At 39.1% G+C, this 23,897-nt stretch overlaps 2 protein-coding genes across 3 annotated transcripts in view; one reads left to right on the forward strand and one right to left on the reverse strand.

Moving 5' to 3' along the window:
- The window catches only part of CEP126 (centrosomal protein 126), a 41,057-nt gene extending 38,272 nt beyond the window's left edge, over window positions 1–2,785 (reverse strand). The window contains 2 exon segments of the mRNA XM_057399767.1: window positions 1,290–1,415; window positions 2,652–2,785. Of these exon segments, the coding sequence (XP_057255750.1) occupies window positions 1,290–1,415; window positions 2,652–2,749 (224 nt within the window). The 5' untranslated portion in view covers window positions 2,750–2,785.
- Window positions 2,786–5,513: 2,728 nt separating this feature from the next.
- Window positions 5,514–18,781, forward strand: ANGPTL5 (angiopoietin like 5). 2 transcript variants are annotated; one of them, XM_057399786.1, is made up of 9 exons: window positions 5,514–5,735; window positions 6,745–6,785; window positions 8,473–8,620; window positions 9,624–9,727; window positions 10,277–10,370; window positions 11,295–11,395; window positions 15,653–15,773; window positions 16,823–17,008; window positions 18,241–18,781. In XM_057399786.1, exons 1-9 carry the CDS (start codon window positions 5,681–5,683, stop codon window positions 18,558–18,560), a joined length of 1,170 nt encoding a protein of 389 aa, XP_057255769.1. In that variant the 5' UTR covers window positions 5,514–5,680; the 3' UTR covers window positions 18,561–18,781. The 2 variants fall into 2 exon arrangements, with proteins under 2 accessions (XP_057255769.1, XP_057255768.1); XM_057399785.1 differs by lacking the exon at window positions 5,514–5,735 and having other exon boundaries at window positions 6,105–6,785.
- Window positions 18,782–23,897: the final 5,116 nt, after the last annotated feature.

Here is a 23,897-nt window from a genome sequence, read left to right on the forward strand (position 1 = left end):
GGTTTATAGGATGTTTCTTAAGGCTGCAATGAAATACGCATGGAAATGTATTTATGTACCTACAAGTACTAGTTTAACTACACCACTCTGTCAAAAATATGCAGGCTGTCTGGTATTTGCTTTTACAGTAGAGTGTTATATTTCAAGACCAGTAATACAATAAACAGTGTTCATCTGAGATGCATAGTGCTAAAAGTGGCACTGTTCCAGAAAACTAAATATGATATTTAATCTTTTAGCTGAGACTCAGTTTATTATCTGCAAAGGCTGGGGGTTGCACACTGCCTTTAATCACTCCCAGGTGACTCTACTTCCTGTTCCATTTTTCTTTATATTTCAAAACATATGTTGACAGCACGTACTGTGAAGCTAAATGGCAGTATAAACAACATCTACTGCCTCTCTTATGAGTTATCAATGTATTTCAGCAAGTAAAACATTGTACAATGGAAATCATCTGATATGGGAACTGTGGGGATGAGTGTTGATGAGTTTGCATTAAGCAGAAGAACCTGAGGGCTTACAAAGAGGAACCCATACGTCTCTACAGCATACACAGCCGAGACTCCTGTATATGCATGTGTGAACTCACTGCCAGGGAAGAGCCCCCTATGCCTATTAAACTACTTACAGCACTTTGCTGAAACAACTCAGTGTATAATTTACTTAATCCACTTGTCACAGAATATTCCATAACTTTGCATTCCCATGGATATAGGAAGACAGAATATTCAAAGCTCTTTTAAAAATGTCAATATGGGATAAATTTATTATAAATATAATCCTGCACAAGAGACACTTTGCCTTGTGTTTATTGGGAAGTGGAAGCACAAAGCCCCACCATGCAGGGGAGGCTGCATGGCTGTTATGCTATGCAAAGAGAGAAACATCCACCTCAGAAGGCAATGACAGTTGCCTGCCTTCTGACCTGTACTGTCTACCTGAACACATTTTTCAGACAGGCATCGAAGCTAATAAAAACCAGAACAATACCAGAAATACAGATCAGAGACACAAGCTGAAAGTGCTACATACCTTTACTTTATACAGTAAAGGGTGACTACAGGAGTTTCCAAAAAGTAGTGAGTAAATCAGAATATTCTTTTTACGGTTTATTTGTCCTATAGTATGAAACTTTTCAGCCTTTCTTCTAGTTTTCTCTAGAAGAAAGCAGTGAGGCTATTTAACAAAGTGAACAAGAAAATAACAGAAATATATTGAACTGTCTAAAGGTTTTGACTCATTTTTCTCTTTTACAGTCTCCCACCAAAGGAACCCTAGTTACTTACCTTCTTCTTCTGTTTGTCTCTATTGAATATTTCTGTGCCCTACTCCGACATATTTTTTGATCTTCTTTCAATGCCTGGCGTTCTTCTGCTAAATCTTGCTCAAAATGAAATGGTAAAGCTCTATCCCTAGTATTGTGTTAAGGACAATGGAAACTGCATCAAACAGCTCATCAAAGGATATAGTAGCCTGATTGACTGACTTTGCATACTGTTTGGGAAAGGACAAGCTTTATGTATGAGATACAAAATACACAACAGTTGATCCCATAATTGTATATTATAGTCATAACTAACTTTGTGTTCATCCACAAAAATAAAAGTCATTACATTTTACTGTTTACAGTGATTTTAAAAGGCTTTGCAATCATCTTTCATGGTATCAGAAGATGAAAAATCTCACCTTTATTACGCTTATTTGAACAAGCATCTTTCTTTTATCTAAATCTATAACATATGGATACATGTGCCACAGTGAAAATGTTTCAATAGTAAAAACAGTTCCTCCCTACCTAAAGGATTAGTTTACTCTGACATTCATTAATATCACTGGATAAATGCTCTCCACAGAGCATGATCTGTCCTGTCTTACTTCGGTTATTACTGAAGTAGCATGGTACAGGTGGAGCTTAGAACTTTGTCAGTATTTCTTATTACTTAAAATTAAAGGAAATAAGGATCCATAAGTTGGAGTGGAAAACACAATTCCCAAAGGCAGAATCTCCTCATGGAGTCATTGAATGGTTTGGTTTAGAAGTGACCGTAAAGTTCATTCAGTTCCAGCCCTCTTGCCACGGGCAGGGACACCTTCCACTACATCAGTTTGCCCAAAGCCCCATCCAACCTGGTCTTGAACACTGACAGGGATGGGGCGGCCACAGCTTCTCTGGGCAAGCTGTGCCAGTGTCTCATCACCCTCACAGTAAAGAATTTATTCCTAAATGTCTAAATCTCCCCTCTGTCAGTTTAAATGCATGTCCCCTTGTCCTGTAAACTGTCCCTCTCCAGCTTTCTTGTCGGCCCCTTTAGGTACTGGAAGCTGCTCTAAGTCTCCCCAGAGCCTTCTCTTTCCAGGCTGAATAAGCCCAGCTCCCTCAACCTGTTCCACTTCCAAGAGGGAACATAAGAAAAGTCGCCTGAGAAGTCAACTTCCCTACAGCACTTGAAGAAACCAACGTGCCAGTTTTATTTCGATCCACCCCTAAAGCAAGCCCCCACCACCGCCCCAAACCCGCCGCCCCCCCCGGACTCCAGGCTGCCCGCGGCCTAATTCCTGCCCGTGCCGGAATCTCTCCGCGGGCCGCCCCCAGCCATCCCCGACCGCCCGCCCAGCCCCTTGCCTCGGCGGCGACCCCGGAAGGATACACGGCAGCAGCGCACCACGTCCCACCCGCGCTGTCCTGGAGTCCTCCGAGGGGTATTTGCCTCTGCACCGCCCCGCCGCCAGTCCCGCAGGGCTCCATTCAGCGCCTCGGGCTTGCTGCCTCACACCGCAGCGGGCCGCGTCCACAGCCGGACGCCCTCCCGGTGCCATAGCAACCGGAGACGCCGCTTCCTTCGCAACGGGGCGGGGCCGCGGCCGAGGGGAGGCGGGAAACGGGTGAGGGAGCGTAGGGAAGGGCTGAGGGGAGGCCGGGAGTGGCCGCGGCTCGCCTGGAGCTCCCGTTACAAGCCTTCTAATCGGGCGCGAGGTCCAGGGCCGTTGGGGCTCCCCCGGAAGGGAGCGCTCCCGGCGGGGCCGGGCCTCGCGGTGCCCGGGGGTGCCCGGCCCTGGGTGGAAACCGCGCGCACGCATCTCTCTCCGCCGCCGGCACCCTCTGTGTCTGTCGCCTCTTCAGGCACGCCACTGAGGGACCCCTCGCCAGGCTTCCCATCCTGTCTGCACTTGTATAAACAACGGAGTGCCTTTTAAAACTAACAAACAAACCAGCCGGTATCAAAACAAATGACGTTTCCCGTTAGTTTTGCAGGGTTTTGGTGTTCTTTTTTTTTTTTTTTTAAACACAGGGTGTAGAAATAGCAATGAAAAAAAAATAGAAAAATATAAAAAGTATATAAAAAAGTAAATAAAATTACACAAAGTAAAAAAAAAAAAAGTTTTTAAGACTGCAAAACGTGTGGTTTTTTTTTCCAGGCAAAGCAGGGTGTGTTGTCTTGGGATGTTCATGCCTTGGATGAGCTGTCAGCAGAAGTCTAAATGCCTCGGTGATTTCATGGTGAGACATTTCTTGGCTGTTGTATTTGAGCTTAAACCAATTCTTCTCTTTTTCAGTGTGCAGCTGTTCTATGTCTTTGACTAGGAGGTTAAAAATAGTACTCAGCATTTGTAAAATACTTTTCCCCACAGACTCCCACCTCCGTATTTGTAGCACAGCCTGTGAAGTGTTACTATTGCCATTTTACACACAAACCCACTGCTGCTCACATTGACAAATGTGCTTAATTTATATTAATACATAATTTATGTTATTTATATTTTTATATATTATATATATTTATTTATATATTTATATTATAAATAATACCCCAGTTACCACAGTTGAGAAGATGACCCTAAAATGACAGTTTTCCACCTGTATTCAGAATAATAATTCAGAATAATTTTGTAAGGAGGAAATTCTTTCCTGTTAGGGTGGTGAGGCACTGGAATAGGTTGCCCAGGGAGGTTGTGAATGCTCCATCCCTGGCAGTGGTCAAGACCAGGTTGGACGAAGCCTTGGGTGAGATGGTTTAGTGTGAGGTGTCCCTGCCCATGGCAGAGGGGTTGGAACTAGATGATCTTAAGGTCCTTTCCAACCCTAACTATTCTATGATTCTAATACCAGGCCCAAATTCACCACTTCTTTGCCCGATCTGAACTCTTCTGTGTTGCAGGTGTAAGGCTGTTTGTCACTTCACTACCTTTCAATCCACATACACTTTAAAAATCCCAGTTTGCCTGAAAAAAATGCAGTGCTTCATTTAGGAAGCAGCAGAAGTTTTTACCAGTGTGGAGTCACGCCAACAGGACTGAAGCAGAGCTTAGAAACAGTTCCAGAACTTGAGCCTATGTCACATCTGGGAAGATTCAGGTTCATAGAATCATAGAATCAAAGGTTGGAAAAGACCTTTAAGATCATCAAGTCCAACCATTACCCCGGGACTGCCAAGTCCACCTCTAAACCATGTCACTGAGAGCATCTACAGGGTTTCTGAACACTTCCAGGGACGGTGATTCCACCACTTCCCTGGGAAGCCTGTTCCAATACTTGTGGCAGCTCACATCAGCAGAATTTGAGCTTCTCTAGACTTACTGCAAATTTTGATCTTATCCAGTGCAACTCACAGCTTCACCTTAGATACCTTCTGAAATTCAGAATTAAGGATAGTGTGTATATATATATATATATACACACACACCTTTCTGTCTTTCTTGGTTTTACCTTTTTCTTACTTGTTCATAGCCCTCCTTTATGGTTATTAGATAATTCCTCCTGGTGAGTAACCTCACATCTTTCAGACTGGGGGATGAAAAGGTGACAAGCTGAGGACCATGTATTTCAGAACTGTATGATTATTCTGGGACAGCACACATCCTGGTATCAAATGGTTACAAAATGGAAGGTCCCACTCTGGCAGCTGGTTTGAAAACAGTTTCATAATTTTTACTGTGGGCTAGAGACTGATATTCCAGTCAAGGATAAAGATCAGCTCTCAAATCCTTGTGGGATAGATTCTGAATTTATTACAGAACTTAACTGAAGGCTGGAGCATAGTTATGCTGCTGCAGAAACACATTTTTCTGTCTTCTTTTTCCACCGGGGGATTAATCTGCTAATGCCCTTTAGCTTTCTTCCAAGCTTCAGTTTAACTGTGTAGATGACTGCATGGGAGAGGGAGGTCAGTCCATGTTCTGACCACTTTAACCATTCGTTCCTGAAATTTGTCACCTCTTCTGATTTCTGTGCAGATAAAGAGGAATGAAAACTGTTCTTTCCCCTTTAATGTCATATATGAGTAGCCAATAAAATCTTTTCAGCTTCTTCCTGAGACTGAACTGTAGATCACAACCTGCATCTTCTTGAGAGAGCGTCAACTGATGCACTAGTTAATTCTAGTAATCCTTATATCAGAAGAGCTATGATGTGCCATGAGGTATGTCAGAACAAGTTAAAAAATATTTTGAGATATTTTGAAGAACCTAAGTTCTTAAAAATTTCACAGACAGTCGAACATGCTCCTCTCAGGGAGAGGCCAGGTACTGGTGCTTAGTCGGCTTCAGCTGTTAAGTGAAAGAAAACATTGTATTAAAAACTGGATTTAAAACTGTATTAATCCCTGCCCCCCATTTGCTTTCAAATCTGTTTGTATCACAAGCTATTTCCAGTGTATTCCAGCTTCAGACAGGGCTGGAGATGAACCTCAGTATCAAGACCAATTTGGAACATTGGCTGGCTGAACCAGTGCAAGGTGATGTTGAGCATTATATTCTGATGGAGTATCTCCAGCGGTACATTAGAAGATGAAGTTTCATTTATTCAGCCAGATTACAAGCAATTTAAATTCTCTGATGTGCACGAGGAGTTGAAAATCTGTTGGACCTTTATGAACTTTCCAAATTAACTTTCCAAGTAACTTGCTTTTTGGTTAAAATATCAGACCCAGTTTTAAAGATACAAAAAGAGTGTATTTAAGTGTATGAAAACCGTAATTGCCTCATAGCTTTAATTAAGTTTCTGTGGACTACATTTCATTTTCTTCTTTTTCAGCACATTCTCTCATACTTCGACATTCTTCAGGTATTTGAAAGATTGTCTCACTTACAGTCCCTGTGTTACTACAGGTGGGCTACTAGTGAGACCAAGAGACTGCTTTTGTTCTCCTGGTAAACAGGTTTCTATGTAGTACAAAGTATTGCTTGAAAGTAATATTTTTCAATTTTCTATTTGAATCTGCTTTTAGAACTTATTCTAAAATTGCCTCCACAGCCTGTTCTAGTGCACTACCATCACACCAATATAAACACCTTCATTTTAATGCTAAAAACCTTTGCGAAAGGTGAAAACATTGATCCATACGAGTTTTTCTTTCAATTAGGCCAGACTACTCAGTGCCAAATATATACCAATGCTCAAAAATAGTGCATAAGAAAATCTGTCAGTTTTATCACAATGAAAATACATATGTTTGATGTGTCATGTAGAGGTTATAAGCAGTAATTGCTCTCAGGATACAAGCAGTAGTGTATAAAATCTACTGCGCAATTGAAACATGCTTTGTTAAATCCAGGAATTAAAGGAGTGTTGGCTGCGCTTTGTGCTGCAGACATTCCCAAATAGTTAGCTCAGGACTTCATAGTGTACAATCCTTTCCACGGAAATTTGAAACCCTTCAAAACGTTTGCATTTCTTCAAGTAAAAGATGAACTGCTTTGGGGTAACTTCACTGATTTGTCTCCATATTTGTTTGTTCAGTTTAGGAGAGACTGTCATAAGTAATGGCAAGCCTTGTTCATCTAAGGTAAGATTTTCAATTCCTTTGCTTAGATAAGATAACGAATGTAACTGGATGATTTCTCAGAAAAGCGACAGATGTTTTGAAACTCTATATTGCTTTATTCAGAGTAGACAGGAAAACACAGAACAATCAGATATTTCCAGACAGAGAAAAAAAACTACATTCAAACTGTAGGAAATCAGTTAGAATTAGAGCAGTTATGTGTTAATTACTTTCATCACAGCCCTGTTGTTAGGCCATATTTTTAATCTCATCTGCATGAACAAATGCAGAATAACTATTGTTTTTGGCAGAGTCACAGTTTTTGCTTGAATTGCTGAGGTCAGCTTTAATAGCCTGTTTCATGTTGGCTTTATTAAAAGTAAATATTGATTGAAAATATTTGCTTGACAGCATTTAATTGAACATGTAGTGAGGAGCTGTGATAAAGCCCTGGAACAAAGCAGAGTTCTGAGTGATCTGTTTATAAGCTTCAAGTCAATTTTTCTTCCTTTATTCTGTGCTTATTTCAAAATTAAAGAAACATGTTCTTTTAGTTCTCTATTGTTTATCTCCAGTCCCAAACTGTAATTATATTAATAATTCAGAAACTTTTTTTAATATAAAATCTCCTTGTTAACAGTTTTATCTAATTTCTACTTACAGTTTGTAAAAGCAAGTCAGAAAAAAAACCTGTTCAGTGCTTTGCCAGTGTACTGCAAAAACCAGAAAGAGAAACCTGAAGCACTAAAGGAGAACAAGTGTTTTGAAGATGTATTCAAGTCTAAATGAGTTTTCTTTTTCATTAAAATCTTCATGTTTCTAAGGATCCTATTTACACTTGAAAATACAGTATATTAACATACTACAATGCTTTGCTGAGATTATGGAATCAACAAAGGCTCAAATGAATTTCTTAGTCTTTTGACAATGACACATATATCAGGAATTACTTTTAGCATTTCTGTAAGTGATGAGTCAGAGGCATTCCCATATTTTCTCTCACACAGCACCAGGAAAGAAAAAATATATTAAGTATGAAAATATTATTTTAAAAGAACATTAATATATGTAACTTCTTTTACCAATGTTTTTATTGTTTATAATTGTGTGCCTGCAAATAGTGTCCCTTTATTCTTTCCTCCATAAGAGCATTTAAAATATTTTTTTAATGTTAAGTCCCAGATCTGCTTGGGACTGTTTGTGTGCATAGATTAATACCTTATGCAAGTATTTCCATGATCAGAATCCAAGTAATTAATTTAGGGACTTTCAAGAGTAAAAATGTTTTGCTAATACGTGGTAAATCCAAGAGACTGCTCCTTTCCAGTGAAAATAACTTTGTTAGTATTTGAGATGTCAGTTTGATGTGGTGATTCCTAAAACGTGAGTTCTTAAATGCAAGATTTACAAGTTATTGCCTCATTTCACAGAGCTCTGGTAGAATACCAAACCCCTTGTTGGTATTTTTCAAATTTATAGAGGTTATTCTTTACTCTGACACTCTTTCTTTAGTGTGGGATGGCTGAGCAGAAGACACCTAACAGGCCTTGGTCTCAGCTCTGTCAGTTATAACTTGATAAAGCTTGCAAAACCCCAGGTTTTGAAGGAAGACCCATGGAGTAATCATCTACTTCATTTTGGCAGCCTGAGACATTTTATATATGCTTTATGATCAATTTATTTCCCCCTCCATTGTTTGGTACAACAGGGCACAAGGAATGTTGGAGCTGTGGAGGAACCACTCAAGGCAGAAGAGAAAAATAAATCTGCAGATATTTCAAAACAAAAAGACCAATGCCTTGTACCATGTGATGTTCAAGCTAAAATTTTACGAGGGGAAAAACATTACATGTGCAGTATGTATTCATAAAGAATACTCTCAGCAACAAGCTATGCAATGCCATGCTGTGCAACCCTCTGCTCTGCTCTGCTATGCTGTGCCGACTTATTTTTTAACCTTCTTGAGCACATGTGACAGTCCTTGATGCTGCTGCCTAGGCTGAGGATTCAGAAAATTTGGGGTGCTGTGTTTCTGGGATGCAGCTGGTGCAAGAAAGCTGAAGTATAATCATGCTAGTCTCTATAATCACTGATCAAGACAGGCAAATCCAGGCAGCAGCTCCCCCTGCCTAGATCTGTGTTACTCTCTGAATGTTAGTAGCTCTCTCCATTAAAGAAGAGTAGGGTGTCTGTCCATCATTTAAGCATCATAGTTAGCTGTGGGGGAGTTAAGTGAGAGTTATTTAGTTTAGTTAGTTAGTCAGTTAAACTGGGAGGAAATCTATACTTCAGCTTGCCTTTTGCAGGACATCCTGCCTGATGCAGGACATCCTCTACTCACTGCCTTGACAAACTACACAGCAAAGGATGTAATCAGCCTCAGAAAAAAAAGAAAAAATCAAAATCATTGTATTTCCTATATGATTTTTAATATATTTTGTTAATTACCTGTCAGGTTTGCTTGGTTTTTGTTTTGATTTTTAGCATCATGACAAAAACCAGGAGTGAATGAGTAAATGTAGGATGACAGAATGTCTTATATATTTGTCTTTTATCATTTGCATTTGTATTTCTCTGCTATCCATTAACTGGTCATCCAAGTTGCCCAAGGATAAGATTAAATTCTTCAAATCTAAAGAAGAGCATCACTTCTTAAAATGTCTTCCCTGCAACCAGTGAAGCTGAGGTTTTTAGCATCTTTGGCTTTAATCTGTGGTCTCTGTACTGTGGTTTCACTTTTAAGTATGCTGAGGTTAAACACCTTCAATATTCGCTTAGATACCATAAATGTGTCATTGTTCAGTCAAGAATATTTCTAGATTTATGGTAACAAAGTGGATGAACATATTTCTTTTAAAGGAAATTTGCAGAACTCACTTGTTGAATATGCAAGAAGCACAAAAAAAATGGTAAGGAACATGATGGATGATCAACAGTCTTCTTTGGACTACCTTTCTAATCAGGTACTTTTCTCTTTATCATAAAGATTTTTATTTATTACTTATCACTGCAGGTATTATCTAACTGAGGAAATTTAAGCATTTATATTGTCATTAAAACAGTAGAATTAGAGTCTCTACCAACATTCCTTACATCTTGGGTAGGGTGTGGGTTCCATTTCTACGGGGAGTGATAAGCACCACTTGATCCACATTGGTGGCTAACTCCAGTTCTGTCATATTTGTTCAGATGATGTATTATGTTACTGTTAACTCTCATAGTAGTTTACAAACACTGTGTATCCCTTACTACAGATAAAAAGCCTTATTCAAACTGAAGGACTTCTTTGCAATTATCTGGCATTGCAAATCATCCTAAAAATGATTTTTGATTTAAAAAAAAAAAAATTTTTTTTGTCAAAAAAAGACCGTTGTACCTAATGAAGGGCAAATCACGAGCACATCACAAAAATGAATTTTGGATTATATTTACTAGGAGTAAAAAAGAATATCTTTAAGAATGTAAAAATCCTCATTGCAACCAAAGTAAAGATTTTCTATTTGTATTTGCAGGTAAATGAAGTCATGAACAGACTTCTTCTTTTGAATGCAGAAGTTTTGAGAAAGCATTTGGATCCACTTCCTTACAAAGCAGTTCAGTCTCATGGTAGGTATATTTTGCATTTAGTCTTGGTCTCTTGCTTTTTTATCTTTATATCTTGACAGAGCGCTAATTAAAGCAAAGGGAAGCAATTATAACATTTACAGTATTCTGTGTTCATAACATATAAACCCTGGAAAATTTGTCATCTGTTTAAGAATGTCACCATAAAGACTGCTTTAAATCATTTACAACTGATAATTCTGGGCATACTGTTTAGCATACCAGCTATGACCATCAGTTCATAAATGATCAGATGTTGCTAAATAGCACTTTCTTTTGCAATGAAGTGTGCTCTGCATTTGTAATTTCCTTTAAATATGATCAAAGTTACTTGAACACAGGACAGTTACTTTTCATCATCGTGTCCATCCCAGCTAAAGGAAACATTACCTCTAAGCAGTCCCACTGGCCATAGGAACTGCTTGTTTGAGTATGTTTAACACAGACCTGGCTTAACACTTAAAAGCAAGGGGTTTATAATGTATACATTATGACGTAGAGGCTTTTACAAATATAAATACATATATCTGCAGGAAAAGACATCCTTTCCCAGATAATATGCCCTTTTCTCAGTAACATGTGTTACCCAAATAAGATCTGTAAAATGACCCAGATGCAAAATCTTTAATTTATGTATAATTTCCATTAATGTTAGAATGAACTCCCTTATTTTCAATATAATTTATATTTCTTTCTGGGCTTAATGGAGTTCAGAGAAATTTCATTTACAACATAAATTTGTGAGAAAATATGATTTTAAAGTTTGCATGGCAAGAAAATGCTATTTGAAATGATTCATGTATTACCAAGAAAGTACTTTTTCTGTATTTAACTTGAATTTGTTTGTGGTTTTTTTTGTTTGTTTTTGTTTGTGTTTTTGTTTAACATATTATGCTAATGAACTTCGTCAAATACTTTGTTCTCTAGGCTTGGATTGCACTGATATCAAAGATACTGTTGGTTCAGTTTCAAAAACTCCAACTGGTCTGTACATTATCCATCCAGAAGGATCAAATTTTCCTTTTGAGGTAATAAATTAATCTCTCAGGATAGTCACAGTTTGCTTAAGAATAGGCACTTAAAATATATTTAATAGATTTAAAGTCTTTTCCTTGACAATTTCTCAGCAGATATGTATGAAATCATCTAAATGTGTCTGCTATTACTATAATTTTGATCAGTTTCTTATTTTTTACAAAGAAATTTAATTTCATTCATAAGATCCCATCATCAGATTTTATATACAGTGAAAAATGTACCAAAAAGGAAAAAACAAGGTATTTCCTGGGAATTTCCCAGCACCCCTTGGACATTGAGGAGCGTTGTTCTTTTCTGGTTTAGAGATGGAAAATTAAGGAGCCAAGTGACTGCTCCATCTGGCTCCTAAAATGGGACCGTTGGCTTTCTGAATTATTCTGTTGACTGTATAGCATTGCCTTCTCTTGAGAAGTGACTCTGCTGATGCCTATAGCTTGGACCATGATATTGTATATGCACCTAAATATAGGGGCAGATGTACATTAGTTTGAGGAGCAGGTGCTTATCACTTGTCTGAGCATCATTATAACTCAAGACTTGAGGCAGAGAAATATCTTTCAGTTTTCAAATCCAGTTTTCAGGATATACATTCTTAAGACAAAGATAAAAGGATGAAATTCAGCATGAACTGCAGCAGTCATGCTTCCTATCACCACCTGCATTTTCCGTAATTGCTTGGAGTTATAGTGCTTATTTAGGATAAAAGAGTGTTTGGTTAACTTCCCCAGACTCAGGCCACTCAGATCCATGCAAACACAAAGAATCCTTTGTTTTGTCTGTTTCTTTCCATTTTGGGCTGTTCTACTTAGAGAAGCCCTTTATGCACAGTGGAAAGGCAGAGTGCACTTTCAAACCTTTAATTTCACAACACATGCTGGGGTCATTAGTTTTTGGAGAAAAAATGTGGAGTTTAAGCCAACTAATAAATAGTAAAATTTAATATCTAACTTTATAGCCTTTACATATAACAAAGGAAGGATGAGTCCCTTTATCTCTATCCAATTGGAACTCTACTGAATGCTACAAAAAACCTCCTTTCACCTCAAAAGTATTTTGGACACTTTTCTACACTTAAAGTTACTGCCAGAATGTGAGAATCAGTTATATGAGTGGAAAGGTTCTTTAAGCAGAAGAAGAAACAAAAAGAAAAATAATAATAATTTGATTAAAAGCACAAGGTAACAATAAATAATGAGAAGAAACATCTGCACTCATGAAATGAGTGTCTAATTTCTTGTCTGGTAAATGCTACACAGGACTGAAAAGATAGTGCCAAAAAGTTCTCAGAGAAAATAATCTAAAATATGTGTGTTCCATAAAGAATGATATTTCAAGGAAAACTCTTTAAAGCAAATTCTTCCATGTGTTGAACTGTAAAAAAGGTACAAGAGAAATTACAGATGAATATAAATTTCAAGACATTAAAACACAAACAAGGAATTGCAATGCATTTTAAGGGGCGAATACCCAAGTCTTCTGGAATTTCTGCAGACAAGTAAATATGAAAAATACGAAGAGACAGAAAACCATAGTAAGAATCTAAAAAGCTGAAAACAAAGTGAGCAGGAAAAAAATACTTCAGTGAAGACCTTGTCAGCAATAAGATGCCTTTAAATGTAAATGAAACAAACCCAAATGTCTTTAGAATAATTTGTATGAAGATACCAGATTAATGAAGAAATCTATGTAGACAACTTGATACTGTTCTCATATTTTCATGTTTGAAGCCTCATGTTTTCGAAAGCAAGTATACATTCTGATGGTTAACTCAGGCTAATTGAAACTTGAATTCCAGGAGCATTAAAAATATCCATTTTCAGTGGTAGTGGTAGGTTCTTGTCGTCTCAGAAAAGTAAATTTAGATCAATGATATTTCTAAGGTGGGTCAGACAAACTAAACAGCTGTTTGGAATATAACTCTTGGACACACTGAAGGTGGAAAGGGAGGAAATATTCAGTAGCAGCATCCTCCTGCTCATTTAATTTAAATGTTCCTAGCACAATCATGCCCCTCATACCTTACACAATATGAGACCTAGAACAAGCTCTAAAGTGCATTAACTATTATAAAGCTTGCAGAAAGAAAATTACATCATTTCCAGTATATAAGAGATGAAGAAACTACACAGCAATCACTGCTTTTTTGCATATCTAGCTCATATTTTTACTTAGCTGGTGTATGTTCCAGTGCCATATCTAATTGTCTGATAACCTCTCATGAAAACCCAAATCTGCTCCTTCTGTCAGTTATCAACACTCCCACTGATTTATATTGGACTGAAGATGGATGTTGTGACCAAGTGGGTTCCTCTTTGTATTTCTGACTCATAGTGAGAGGAGCAGCCAAGCATGCAATCATCTTCTCTAGACAGCAGATGAGGCAATGGGATTATTTTTAATGAGTTTTAGGTATTTACATTTAAATATTCACTTTGGAATCTTCTGTGTTTCCTTTTATTCCAGTTCAACCCTCCTTGGGTGACTGAAATAAGCATGAGATTCTCCAGGGAATAAAGCCCATCATTTCCTTTCATGCACATGACTTACTATGATTCATTCAGAATTTGTGTTGCAGGATTGCTTAAAGCATCCAATAGCATTGACTTACTTGAAGATCCAAGATTCCTCAGGTTGTATTAGATCACAATTGCAGCTCTGTCCTGTTGCTTTCTCATAATTCATAAGAAGATGCTGTTAAGTCACAGCAGTTGTGAATATGAATTTGATGTGTTCCTGCCAAGGAACAAGTTTTGGTTTCATGAAAAATATCTGGCTGGTATAGGCCATGAGGGTGCAACAGATAAAGCCCAGACTGCCACTGAATTACACCCAGACTCTACTTTTAGCAACCAGCTAAGATTGCAAATCTGTCTTCTCTGAAACATGTTTCATTTTGCACATTCCCTGTAACACGAATAAAATATTCCTACTTTACTCCATCTCTTCTGCATCTGCTTACTGTTAAAATTTACTGATAGCGAACATTCTATTCTGAATTTACCATTGTTATCACAAGTAGCTTAATGGCTCCAGAGCTATAAGCATTTTTCAGGTTAATTGTCCTGCTATTAGTCACATCGGGAGACACTTACAAATGAGCCTCTGATTTTAAACACTAATTAAGCATAGCATCCCCTAGAACTAATTGGAACAGCTTAGGTGTTGCAGTAGCTAAAGTAAAATATGCACCTTTCTACATTAGGGTGCCCAGAATTCTTAATCCCTGTTGGACTGGTTAAGCTCTGGCACTGGGGACATACTTGAAAAATATGCAAAGTGACCTGGATACATTCCACGTAACTTTAGGCATTTAGCTGAAATCCCTAAAGAGCAGTGAAAGGGTCTAGGGGCCTTTTTTTGTGAACAGTGGAGGTGACCAACACCTGCAGAGGGTGATTCAGATCTTGGTTTCTCAGAGCCATGCTGTGAATGAACATTTCTCTATTCATTCACAAGGGATTACAGGGAAGATAAGGGCAGATAAAATTCCTAATTTAGGGAATTCAATTATGTGTCTAAAGTTAAATGGGTTGAGGGGAAAATGTAACACATGATACTCCACAGCAGAGCAGAGGGCAGCTGGACCACTGCCTTTTGACATGCTGTTGGGCACAAATTTTAGCAAAGACTGATAAATTTGAGAGTTGATCTTATGTATTCAGGGGGACTGCTCAGTTGCAGGTTGTTGACTTCCCTGAATTGGGGCCCCTTCTTATGTAGAGTTTTTTTGCTGCTCCATCATAAATTATTATCTACTGGGTTACTGCTATCACTTTTTACATTTCCTCATCTCTATAAAGGGCTCTACATTTCCCAGGCATCACAAACACAGTATTTCTGGGGAAGATGGTATGACGGTGAGGAAGTTGTGTCTATTTTGTTTTGATGAAATATATTCAGTGTTAGTGCCTGTGTCTGGGATATTTTGCACAATTAATACTTGACAATGCATGTTGCTTCTATTTCATGATATTATTAATATACAGTAACATTTATCAAAGCTTATTTATCATATCTGATATGAGCAGGCACTTGTATTAAGTTGAGGAAATTTCCAAATCAAGCAGTCCAACAAGAACATGTAAGAAAATACTGCTGCTGAATTTTTTATTTTCTTTGAGCTTTTTGCTAAGATATTTGGAAGGTGTGTTGCTTAGCAAAACTCTGAATTGTTCACCTTTATTTAATTATACTGTTTTCATAACAGCTGCTTCAAGAATGCTTAATCATATCTATGTCTGTTTTAGGTTTTGTGTGACATGGATTTTCAAGGAGGTGGATGGACCGTGATTCAGAAAAGAACTGATGGAATCATTCCATTCCAGAGAACATGGTCTGAATATCTGGATGGATTTGGTGGCCTTTCTGGTACTAATTTTAAATACTCTTAAGTGTTTTGGACCTGATGTTTCTGCTGTCTTTATGTCAGCTACATTTCAGTAAACTGTGTGGGATTTTTAGCAGGATAGAGAGCAAAGCTGTTTCTTAAAAGTCTTATTTATGCTTAAGAGATTTCTTTAATCAAACCTATTGTGTCATCTTCTCAATAATGACTATCACCCTACTAGAGCCTTTAGCCATTGCCCATTTTCAGTCTCACAAGAGGTGTTTGAAATGTTATTATATTTTCTTCCTGAATTAATGTAAATATTATATTTCCCTTTTTTTTAGCTTAAAAAACCTCAAGCTTTAGTTGTTTTTAATCATATTTGTGACATATTTCCTTAAAGCAGGAAGAAATCAGTAATATTTCAACATAGGGCATATGAAGTTGGAAACAGAATGGAAACATTTCAGTAGGTAACATCAACACAACTGTGATACTAATTTTTTACAGACACCTTCCATCCACCAAGTGTAAACTGAGTTGCTTTTCAGGAGTTTATCTGGGATTGCAGTGGAAGCACACAACTTTCCAGCTATACAAAAAAAGCACAGCTCATATTGGGGAAATCTTTCATGGAAAACAGTGTGAGTTACAGAGGCAGCAAACCTCAGGAAAAGGGTTTGAGTTTTGTTGCATTTCACAGAATGCTAACATTCATCAGTTCTCAGTTTTATCCTTAGGAATGCTACTGAATTCTGTTTAATGAAGTGGATCTTTAGCACACCCAGGTTTTGTGGTCTTATAAGGATTATTGAAGATGAACACTTGAAAGTTATCACGTGGGCAATTTTCTAAATACGTCACAGAGAGAAAAAGATGATGCACACATAGGAATTCTTTCCATGGATTTCCCATTGAAGTATGAAGATTACTCTGTACATTATTTAGTCTTTCAAAGAAATATAAGCCTATCATTCAACTTTTATTCCACTTGGTTTGGAAGGAAAGCAGAAGAACTAAAAGAATCCATTTTATCTCTTACATTTTCCATCTCTAGAAGTTTATTGACTATATTATATTTCTGGTTTAGGGGAATTTTGGCTTGGATTGAGGAAGATTTTTCACATAGTAAATCAAAAGGCCACTAGTTTCCGTCTTTATGTGGATTTGGAATCAGAAAATGATAAGTATGCCTATGCATCATATGATGGATTTTGGATAGAGGATGAAGCGTGTTCTTTTAAGATCCATTTGGGACGTTATTCAGGAAATGCTGGTAAGAACCTCCTTCTTTAAAGTATTTAAAGATAGCTGCTCCCTTTCTAAATGTGAAAAAATGCATTTGAAAGAGTAATACTTAAGATAACTTTAAAAATGTGTATTTCGGATATATTTTTCTCTATGTTGCATAATGAATATTATGCAGATAAATGGTTAATGATGTAGCAACTGGTTATGCCAACATCAATCTTTACATATTAAAAAATAATTTTATTCTATTCCTTCAAGGTCTTTAATGGAATAATTGAATAAACACTCCTTTAATAAATAAAATGAATAAAGAAAATAAAGGAACTCTAATGGATTCAAAGTCCACAGATTATACATGTAGCAGATAAGGGATATTATGTGTGTGTGTGCATGTATCTAACCAATGGTCCAGTTCTTTAGCTGTCCACTTTCCCATCCCAAATATGCTGATGTTAGTGGAAGTCTTCCTGATGTTATTGCTTTGGTTAGTTCAGCAGTGTCCAGACAGTGGCATACAAAGCATAAAAAAACTGACTGGAACAAATTAGGTCTGCAGTGTGTAACAGTTACTGGCTGATATAGAGGCACAAATTAATTCACAGTTCCAGACACCACCCCCCCCCATAATATAAATAATATAAATTATACTAAATGTGCAAAGATTTAAGTATTGCACCATGTCTTACTGCTTTTTTCTTTTTTTTTTTTTTTTTGCATGTTTACTAGTATGCAGTAATGTTCCTTATGACCAATGCAACAGTTATGCTATAAATGTGTTGGTGCTTTACTCTGCCTGTATTTGTTTCTTTAGTAAGACAAGGGAACCAGTCATCACTGACCTTTATGTTTTAACAATTCCATTTTACCTCATGACTCATGCTGGAGCTTTGGGCACATCACTGGAAAATCTGAAGTTAATAAGCCTTTAGCCCTCTTCATTTCCTTTATCTTTTCTTCCACTGTCTTTAAGGACAGAAGCCTTTACCTCCATGGCTGGCATGTGTCACTAAAAGCAACAACAATATAAAGATGTTTCATTGAATTTCAACTTCTTCCATGCTTCTCAGCATCTTATGCATTTCCTTTCCCATATTTTAACACACTGTCAGTTCATTATTTGATGTTGTTGAACTGCTTTTGAAGAAATCTTTTTTTTCTCATAAATGCAGAAGAAAAGTTTGTGAGTATGCCATAAGTAAGAAATGCTTCTCCATAAATAACTCTTCCATTCATCCTTGTTTTATCTGTGGTACTTAGGTGATGCATTTAGAGGATACAGAAAAGAAGATAACCAGAATTCAATGCCTTTCAGCACATTTGATGTTGATAACGATGGATGCAGGCCAATGTGCACTATTAAAGAGCAGCCTGTAAAGAGCTGCAGTAACTTCAGTGATAACACTGGGTGGTGGTTCAACCAGTGCGGCCTTGCAAATCTCAATGGTGTTCATCGCTACACAGGTAGACTTCTTTCAACTGGGATTCACTGGGATACATGGACAATGAACAACAAGCCAATCAAAATTAAATCAGTTTCAATGAAAATTCGGAGAAGCTACAATCCTTATTTCCGTTAGGCTATGAAAATAGAAATACATCTCTTCTTGCAGTTATGTGGGATAATGTATCACTGCATTATAAATGCCTTTCATTTTCACTTCAACAGCTCAATCTTAAACTTTATTAGATATTTCCATAATACTCATTTTTATTATGAAGTGACAATATTTGTTGTGCTCCTGCTTAAGTAAGAAGGTCCTAAGAAGAATAGGGTTTTCAGAAAATTATGAACTTTGGAGTTTGTCAGCTTTTATTCATAGAATCACAGAATCATAGAATAGTTAGGGTTGGAAAGGACTTTAAGATCATCAAGTTCCAAACCCCCTGCCATGGGCAGGGACACCTCACACTAAACCATATCACCCAAGGCCTCATCCAACTTCCTCTTATGCAGTCTCAGTGTCAGTGTCAGCAGAAAAATTAGGAAATGGAGTGTCATGCTGACTTTTGAAGGTGTTTTTTCTATGTTCTCTGCATATCAGAACTGACAGAAACTTTCAGTAGATTTTCATTAAAAAAGCCATATACCTGTCTTTCCCATCATTATATTTTGGAAGAATACCTTTTCTTCACTGTAGCTGAATTTCCCAGAATTGACTCGTCTTTCTATATTGCTTTTCAGGCAAGATAACACTGTCTTATTTCAACACATATGTAAGGTTCTATATATATTCTCAGGGCCTGATTTTCATACAGGTAATGTAGATACTGAAATAAAAGAACTATTGTCTGGTTTGCATAGAATTTTCACAATCAACATGTTTCATAATCAGATTTTTGCTCTACTATTGTCTATTTCACAATTCCCTAAAAATGAAAACTTTTTTTTTTCCTGAAGAAAATGAATAACATTTCATATACCCTTTGGAGTTTTAATTTTTGGATATATAGGCCTGATCTTACGTTTTTCATTCTTACTGGTATTCACTTTGTGAACAATAATATGGTAATGAACAAAAAAACAATTTGATTTGTGTAAGTACATTTTAATTGTGTGACTTGTTTGAATTTCTGACAATAAAAATGGAATAATATAAAAAGTATGACTATTGTCAGTACACCAGTATTTCTGCAACCTGGCATCTGTTCTGTAACAACTAGGCATGGTATTTCTCATCTCTGCTTCAGTTTCAGTAGGTCAGCTCTGTAGTAACATGTGGAATGAAACCAGTTAGAAACTCTATGGGTTTCCTCTTAAACTATCATCAGTTCAGAACCACCATGTTTTAGAACTTCTTTCCAAAGATATGGGTAGTTACAGGAGGAAATGAAGCTTTTGATAGTGTCCATTGCAAGGTTAAGGGAGAGAAATAATTTATCTTTTCTTCTATACTTGAGTAACCAACAACTGGTGGCAAAAAGTTGCTACATTTCTCTCTGCTAGAGTGAAACTAAGGATTATCCTTATAGTGGGGGCTGGTGGTAGAAGCGTGGTAGGAATCAAAGAATCATAGAATAGTTAGGGTTGGAAAGGACCTTAAGATCATCTAGTTCCAACCCCCCTGCCATGAGCAGAGACACCTCACACCAAACCATGTCACAGGCCCTGTAGAGGGATTGTGAGAGAGGAGGTAGCTAATGCTCGTGGGAGACTGAATTCTCTGAGCACAGGGAGATTTTGTTATCAAACCCTGTAGTCTTTGTAATTAGAAGCAGAGAGATAGTATGTACACCCTCTTTAGCCCTCCCTCTCACTGCAGGCTTATTAGGAATGAAATTCCTTCCAACAGCAAAATGGACCCAGCAGACCTATAAAGGTAGATGGTAAAATGAAAGAGCTTCTGCACTGAGGTTAACAAGCATTAGAGCAGTATGTAACTGTTTAAAGGGTATTAATTCTGGCTGCGAGCCTGAATGTTGTCACTGTATTAAGGCTATTATGTCAGAAAGAGTCCCCGGGCTGCAGTACAACAATCCTAATGGAGAATGCCAGCAACTAGATTTCACAGAAAATTAACAGCTTTGGTGAAAGCCTCAAACTTTGATGTTGGGACCTCTGCTCTGACACCAGATCAAAGCTTGTGAGGAGAAAGGAAGAGTCCAAGTAAGGAATCTGGATGCTGAGTGTACAGCTAGATTATACTGACACCCAGAGGATACTTTTGGCTTTATTAGAATTCCTGCTTAAAAGTGAATGTGTAAAATGAAGATTGTAGATCTGTGCTGGCTGCTATTACTACATTGAATTACCAGGTTCAATCTCTCCTTTGTCAACAGTGGTTTAATTAGCTGGCAGTAACAAGTCACAGAGGAGATGGGCCTGAAGAGATAACTAAAGCTTTAAGGATCATTCTTGCAAATTGACATTGGACCTTAAAGTCAAATCAAACGACAAACCTATACAAAAAAAAAAAAGGACTGAATTCTTCGTAGCAGTACTGGGAGGGTAAGATTTGAATATTTATTTTTCTTTGGAAGATAAAAACATTTCCAAGGCTATTTGAAGAGACCTCTTTGAATCACAGAATAATGGAATAGTTAGGGTTGGAAAGGACCTTAAGATCATCAGGTTTCAACCCCCGTGCCATGGGCACGGACATCTCCCACTAGATCATGTCACCCAAGGCTCTCTCCAACCTGGCCTTGAATACCGCCAGGCATGGAGCATTCACAACTTCCTTGGGCAACCCATTCCAGTGCCTCACCACCCTCAGAGTTAAGGAACTTCCTCATATCTAATCTAAACTTCCCCTGTTTAAGTTTTAACCCGTTACCCCTTGTCCTATCGCTACAGTCCCTAATGAAAAGTCCATCCCCAGCATCCCTATAGGCCCCCTTCAGATACTGGAAGGCTGCTATGAGGTCTCCACGCAGCCTTCTCCTCTCCAGGCTGAACAGCCCCAACTTTCTCAGCCTGTCTTCATACAGGAGGTGCTGTTTTTCATGTGCCTTAGCATGCCTTCCAGGAGAATCTGCCCCAAGATTTTGCCAGGCACAGAGGTGAGACTGACTGGTCTGCAGCTCCCTGGGTCATCCCTGCCCTCTAGGGCTATATCCCATGGAATCTTATAATAAGCAGGTTCCTGAAGAGGCCAAAGTCTGCCTTCTTGAAGTCCAGGGCAGTGAGCTTGCTACACACTCTTCTCACTGTCCTGAGGATCTCGAACTCGACCATCTCATATCACTGCAACCAAGGCTGCCCTGGAGCATCACTTCTCCAACAAGCCCTTCCCTGTTGGTGAGCACGAGGTCAAGCATGGCACCTCTCCTTGTCGGCTCCTCTATTACTTGCAGAAGGAAGTTGTCTTCCACACAATCAAGGAACCTCCTGGCTTGCTTGTGCTGGGCTGTACTATCGCTCCAACAGATATCAGGGCGTTTGAAGTCCCCCATGAGAACAACGGCCTGTGAGTGTGAGGCTTTTCCTATCTGTCTGTAGAGTGCTTCATCCACAGGTGGTCTGTAACAGATTCCCACAGTAATGTCTCCCATCGCTGTTCTCCCTTTGACCCTGACCCACAAACTCTCTGTTGACTGCTCACCTGTCCCCAAAGTTCCATATTCTCCACCCTATCCCTAACATAAATAGCAACTGTCTCCCCCAGTCTGCTGGGCCTCTCTTTTCTAAAGAGCCTGTAACTTTCCATTCCAACACTCCAGTCATAGGAGCCATCTCACCCTGTTTCTGTGTTACCAATGATATCATATCACCATGGACATGCACACACCTCTAATTCCTCTTGTTTGTTCCCCATACTATGGGTGTTTGTATAGAGACATCTGAGCCGAGCTCCAAATGAAGCTGGCTCATTGGCTGGAGTGGCTGAAATAGCTCTGCATCACTCCAAGCATGTATTATAGGTGTTGGCAACTGACTGGGTGTGTTGAGATAGAATGATGCCCCTCTCCCCCAACACATGTATTTTAAAGCATCCTTGACTAGCCTGGCAAGCCTCCTACCTAAACTGCTCTTCCGCTTGCTTAGACCAGCTCCACCCGCCCCCAGTAGACCTGGCCTACTAAATTGAGTCCCATGTTCTAGATACCCAAACCCCTGACTATGGCACCACCTTTCTAACCATTTATTAACCTGGCCAATCCACCTAGCCTTTTTAAGGTCCTGCCCTTTATCTTGGAGAATTGACGAAAAGACTGCTTGACCTCCAGAGCCCCTAACCACCTCTCCCAGGGCCCTGTAGTCCTTCTTTATGTTCTCCAGGATACTGCTATCTTCATCACTAGTACCCACATGGGTCACTAGAATTGGGTTAATAGTCAGTGGGAATTACTAGACCAGGCACCCTTTCTGCAACATCCCTGATCCATGCCCCTGGTAGGCAACACACCTCTCTCAAGACTGGGTCAGGCCGACAGATGGGTGCCACTGCCTTTCAAATCAGTCCCCTACCACCATGACCTGCCGCTTTTTCCTGGCAGCACCAGTAGAGATCTTCTTTACCAGTGCATCAGCCGGCTGTTCATGGTGTGTGTTTCCTCCTTAGCCCCCTGCAGAACTGCGAAGCAGCTCTGGGTGGGGACAACAAATTCAGGAAGAAGCCCCTTGCTTTTAATCATCCTCTTCCTCCTTTTTTTTTTGTTGTGTTTTTTTTTTGTTTGTTTGTTTTTGGTGTTTTGTTTTTTTTTTTTAGTTACTGGGTCCCAGCTTCCCGGGTTAACGGCCTCCTTTCCCTGTATGAGCTACGATGTACGCTTGTGGCCCCTGCACAGTTCGGGCCTGGAGCAAGCAGTGCTGCTTCCTCTCAGCTTCCCTGACATCTCGCAGCCTATGGACAGCGTCCCGCAGCTCAGCCCCTGCTGCAGGAGGGCCTCCACCAGGGAGCACCGAGTGCAGCCCTGCCCATGGCGCACCCTCCCCTCACCAGACCAGTGCAGGCACTCTCTACACCCCGAGCTCTGCGCTGCAGCCTCCCCTCTCATCGGCTCTGTCTGGGTGCCTACGCTGCCACCGCCGGGGCAGCCAGAGCAGAGCTCCCGAACAGGGCCCTGATCACGAGGTGAGCGCACGCCGATCCAAACTGACCCGCCATGCCTCTGGTCGCTCGCGTTCCCCGGGGCAGGTTTTTAACCACTCAGGGCTGGTGCCGCTCCTCCTGGCTCCGCCCCCTGTAAGTCAGCTGCTAGCGTCAGCTGAGCGGCCGGCGCCTGGGCAAGTCCTGTCGAGGACTCAATACTTACGCTTCAATACCATTAAGTACTGCTCTAGTAGCAAGGTTACAGGTAGACACTGTGTTCTGTGGCTTAGAGTTCATTCCTTTTGAAGAGAAAATGAGTTAATTTTGCCCTAGGTTGGACTTGTCTCTTTGCTATGGTGTGGGAGCTGGATCTGCAGTCTAAATTGCAAACAGGATGAAGTCCAAATTGCAACGACTAGTCAGGTTTTAACTCCTTTAAAT

Source organism: Pezoporus wallicus, unplaced genomic scaffold (genome assembly GCF_028554395.1).
Source record: "Pezoporus wallicus isolate ANWC-B61680 ecotype Strahan unplaced genomic scaffold, APGP_CSIRO_Pwel_v1 scaffold_6446, whole genome shotgun sequence".
NCBI classification, from domain to species: domain Eukaryota; kingdom Metazoa; phylum Chordata; class Aves; order Psittaciformes; family Psittacidae; genus Pezoporus; species Pezoporus wallicus.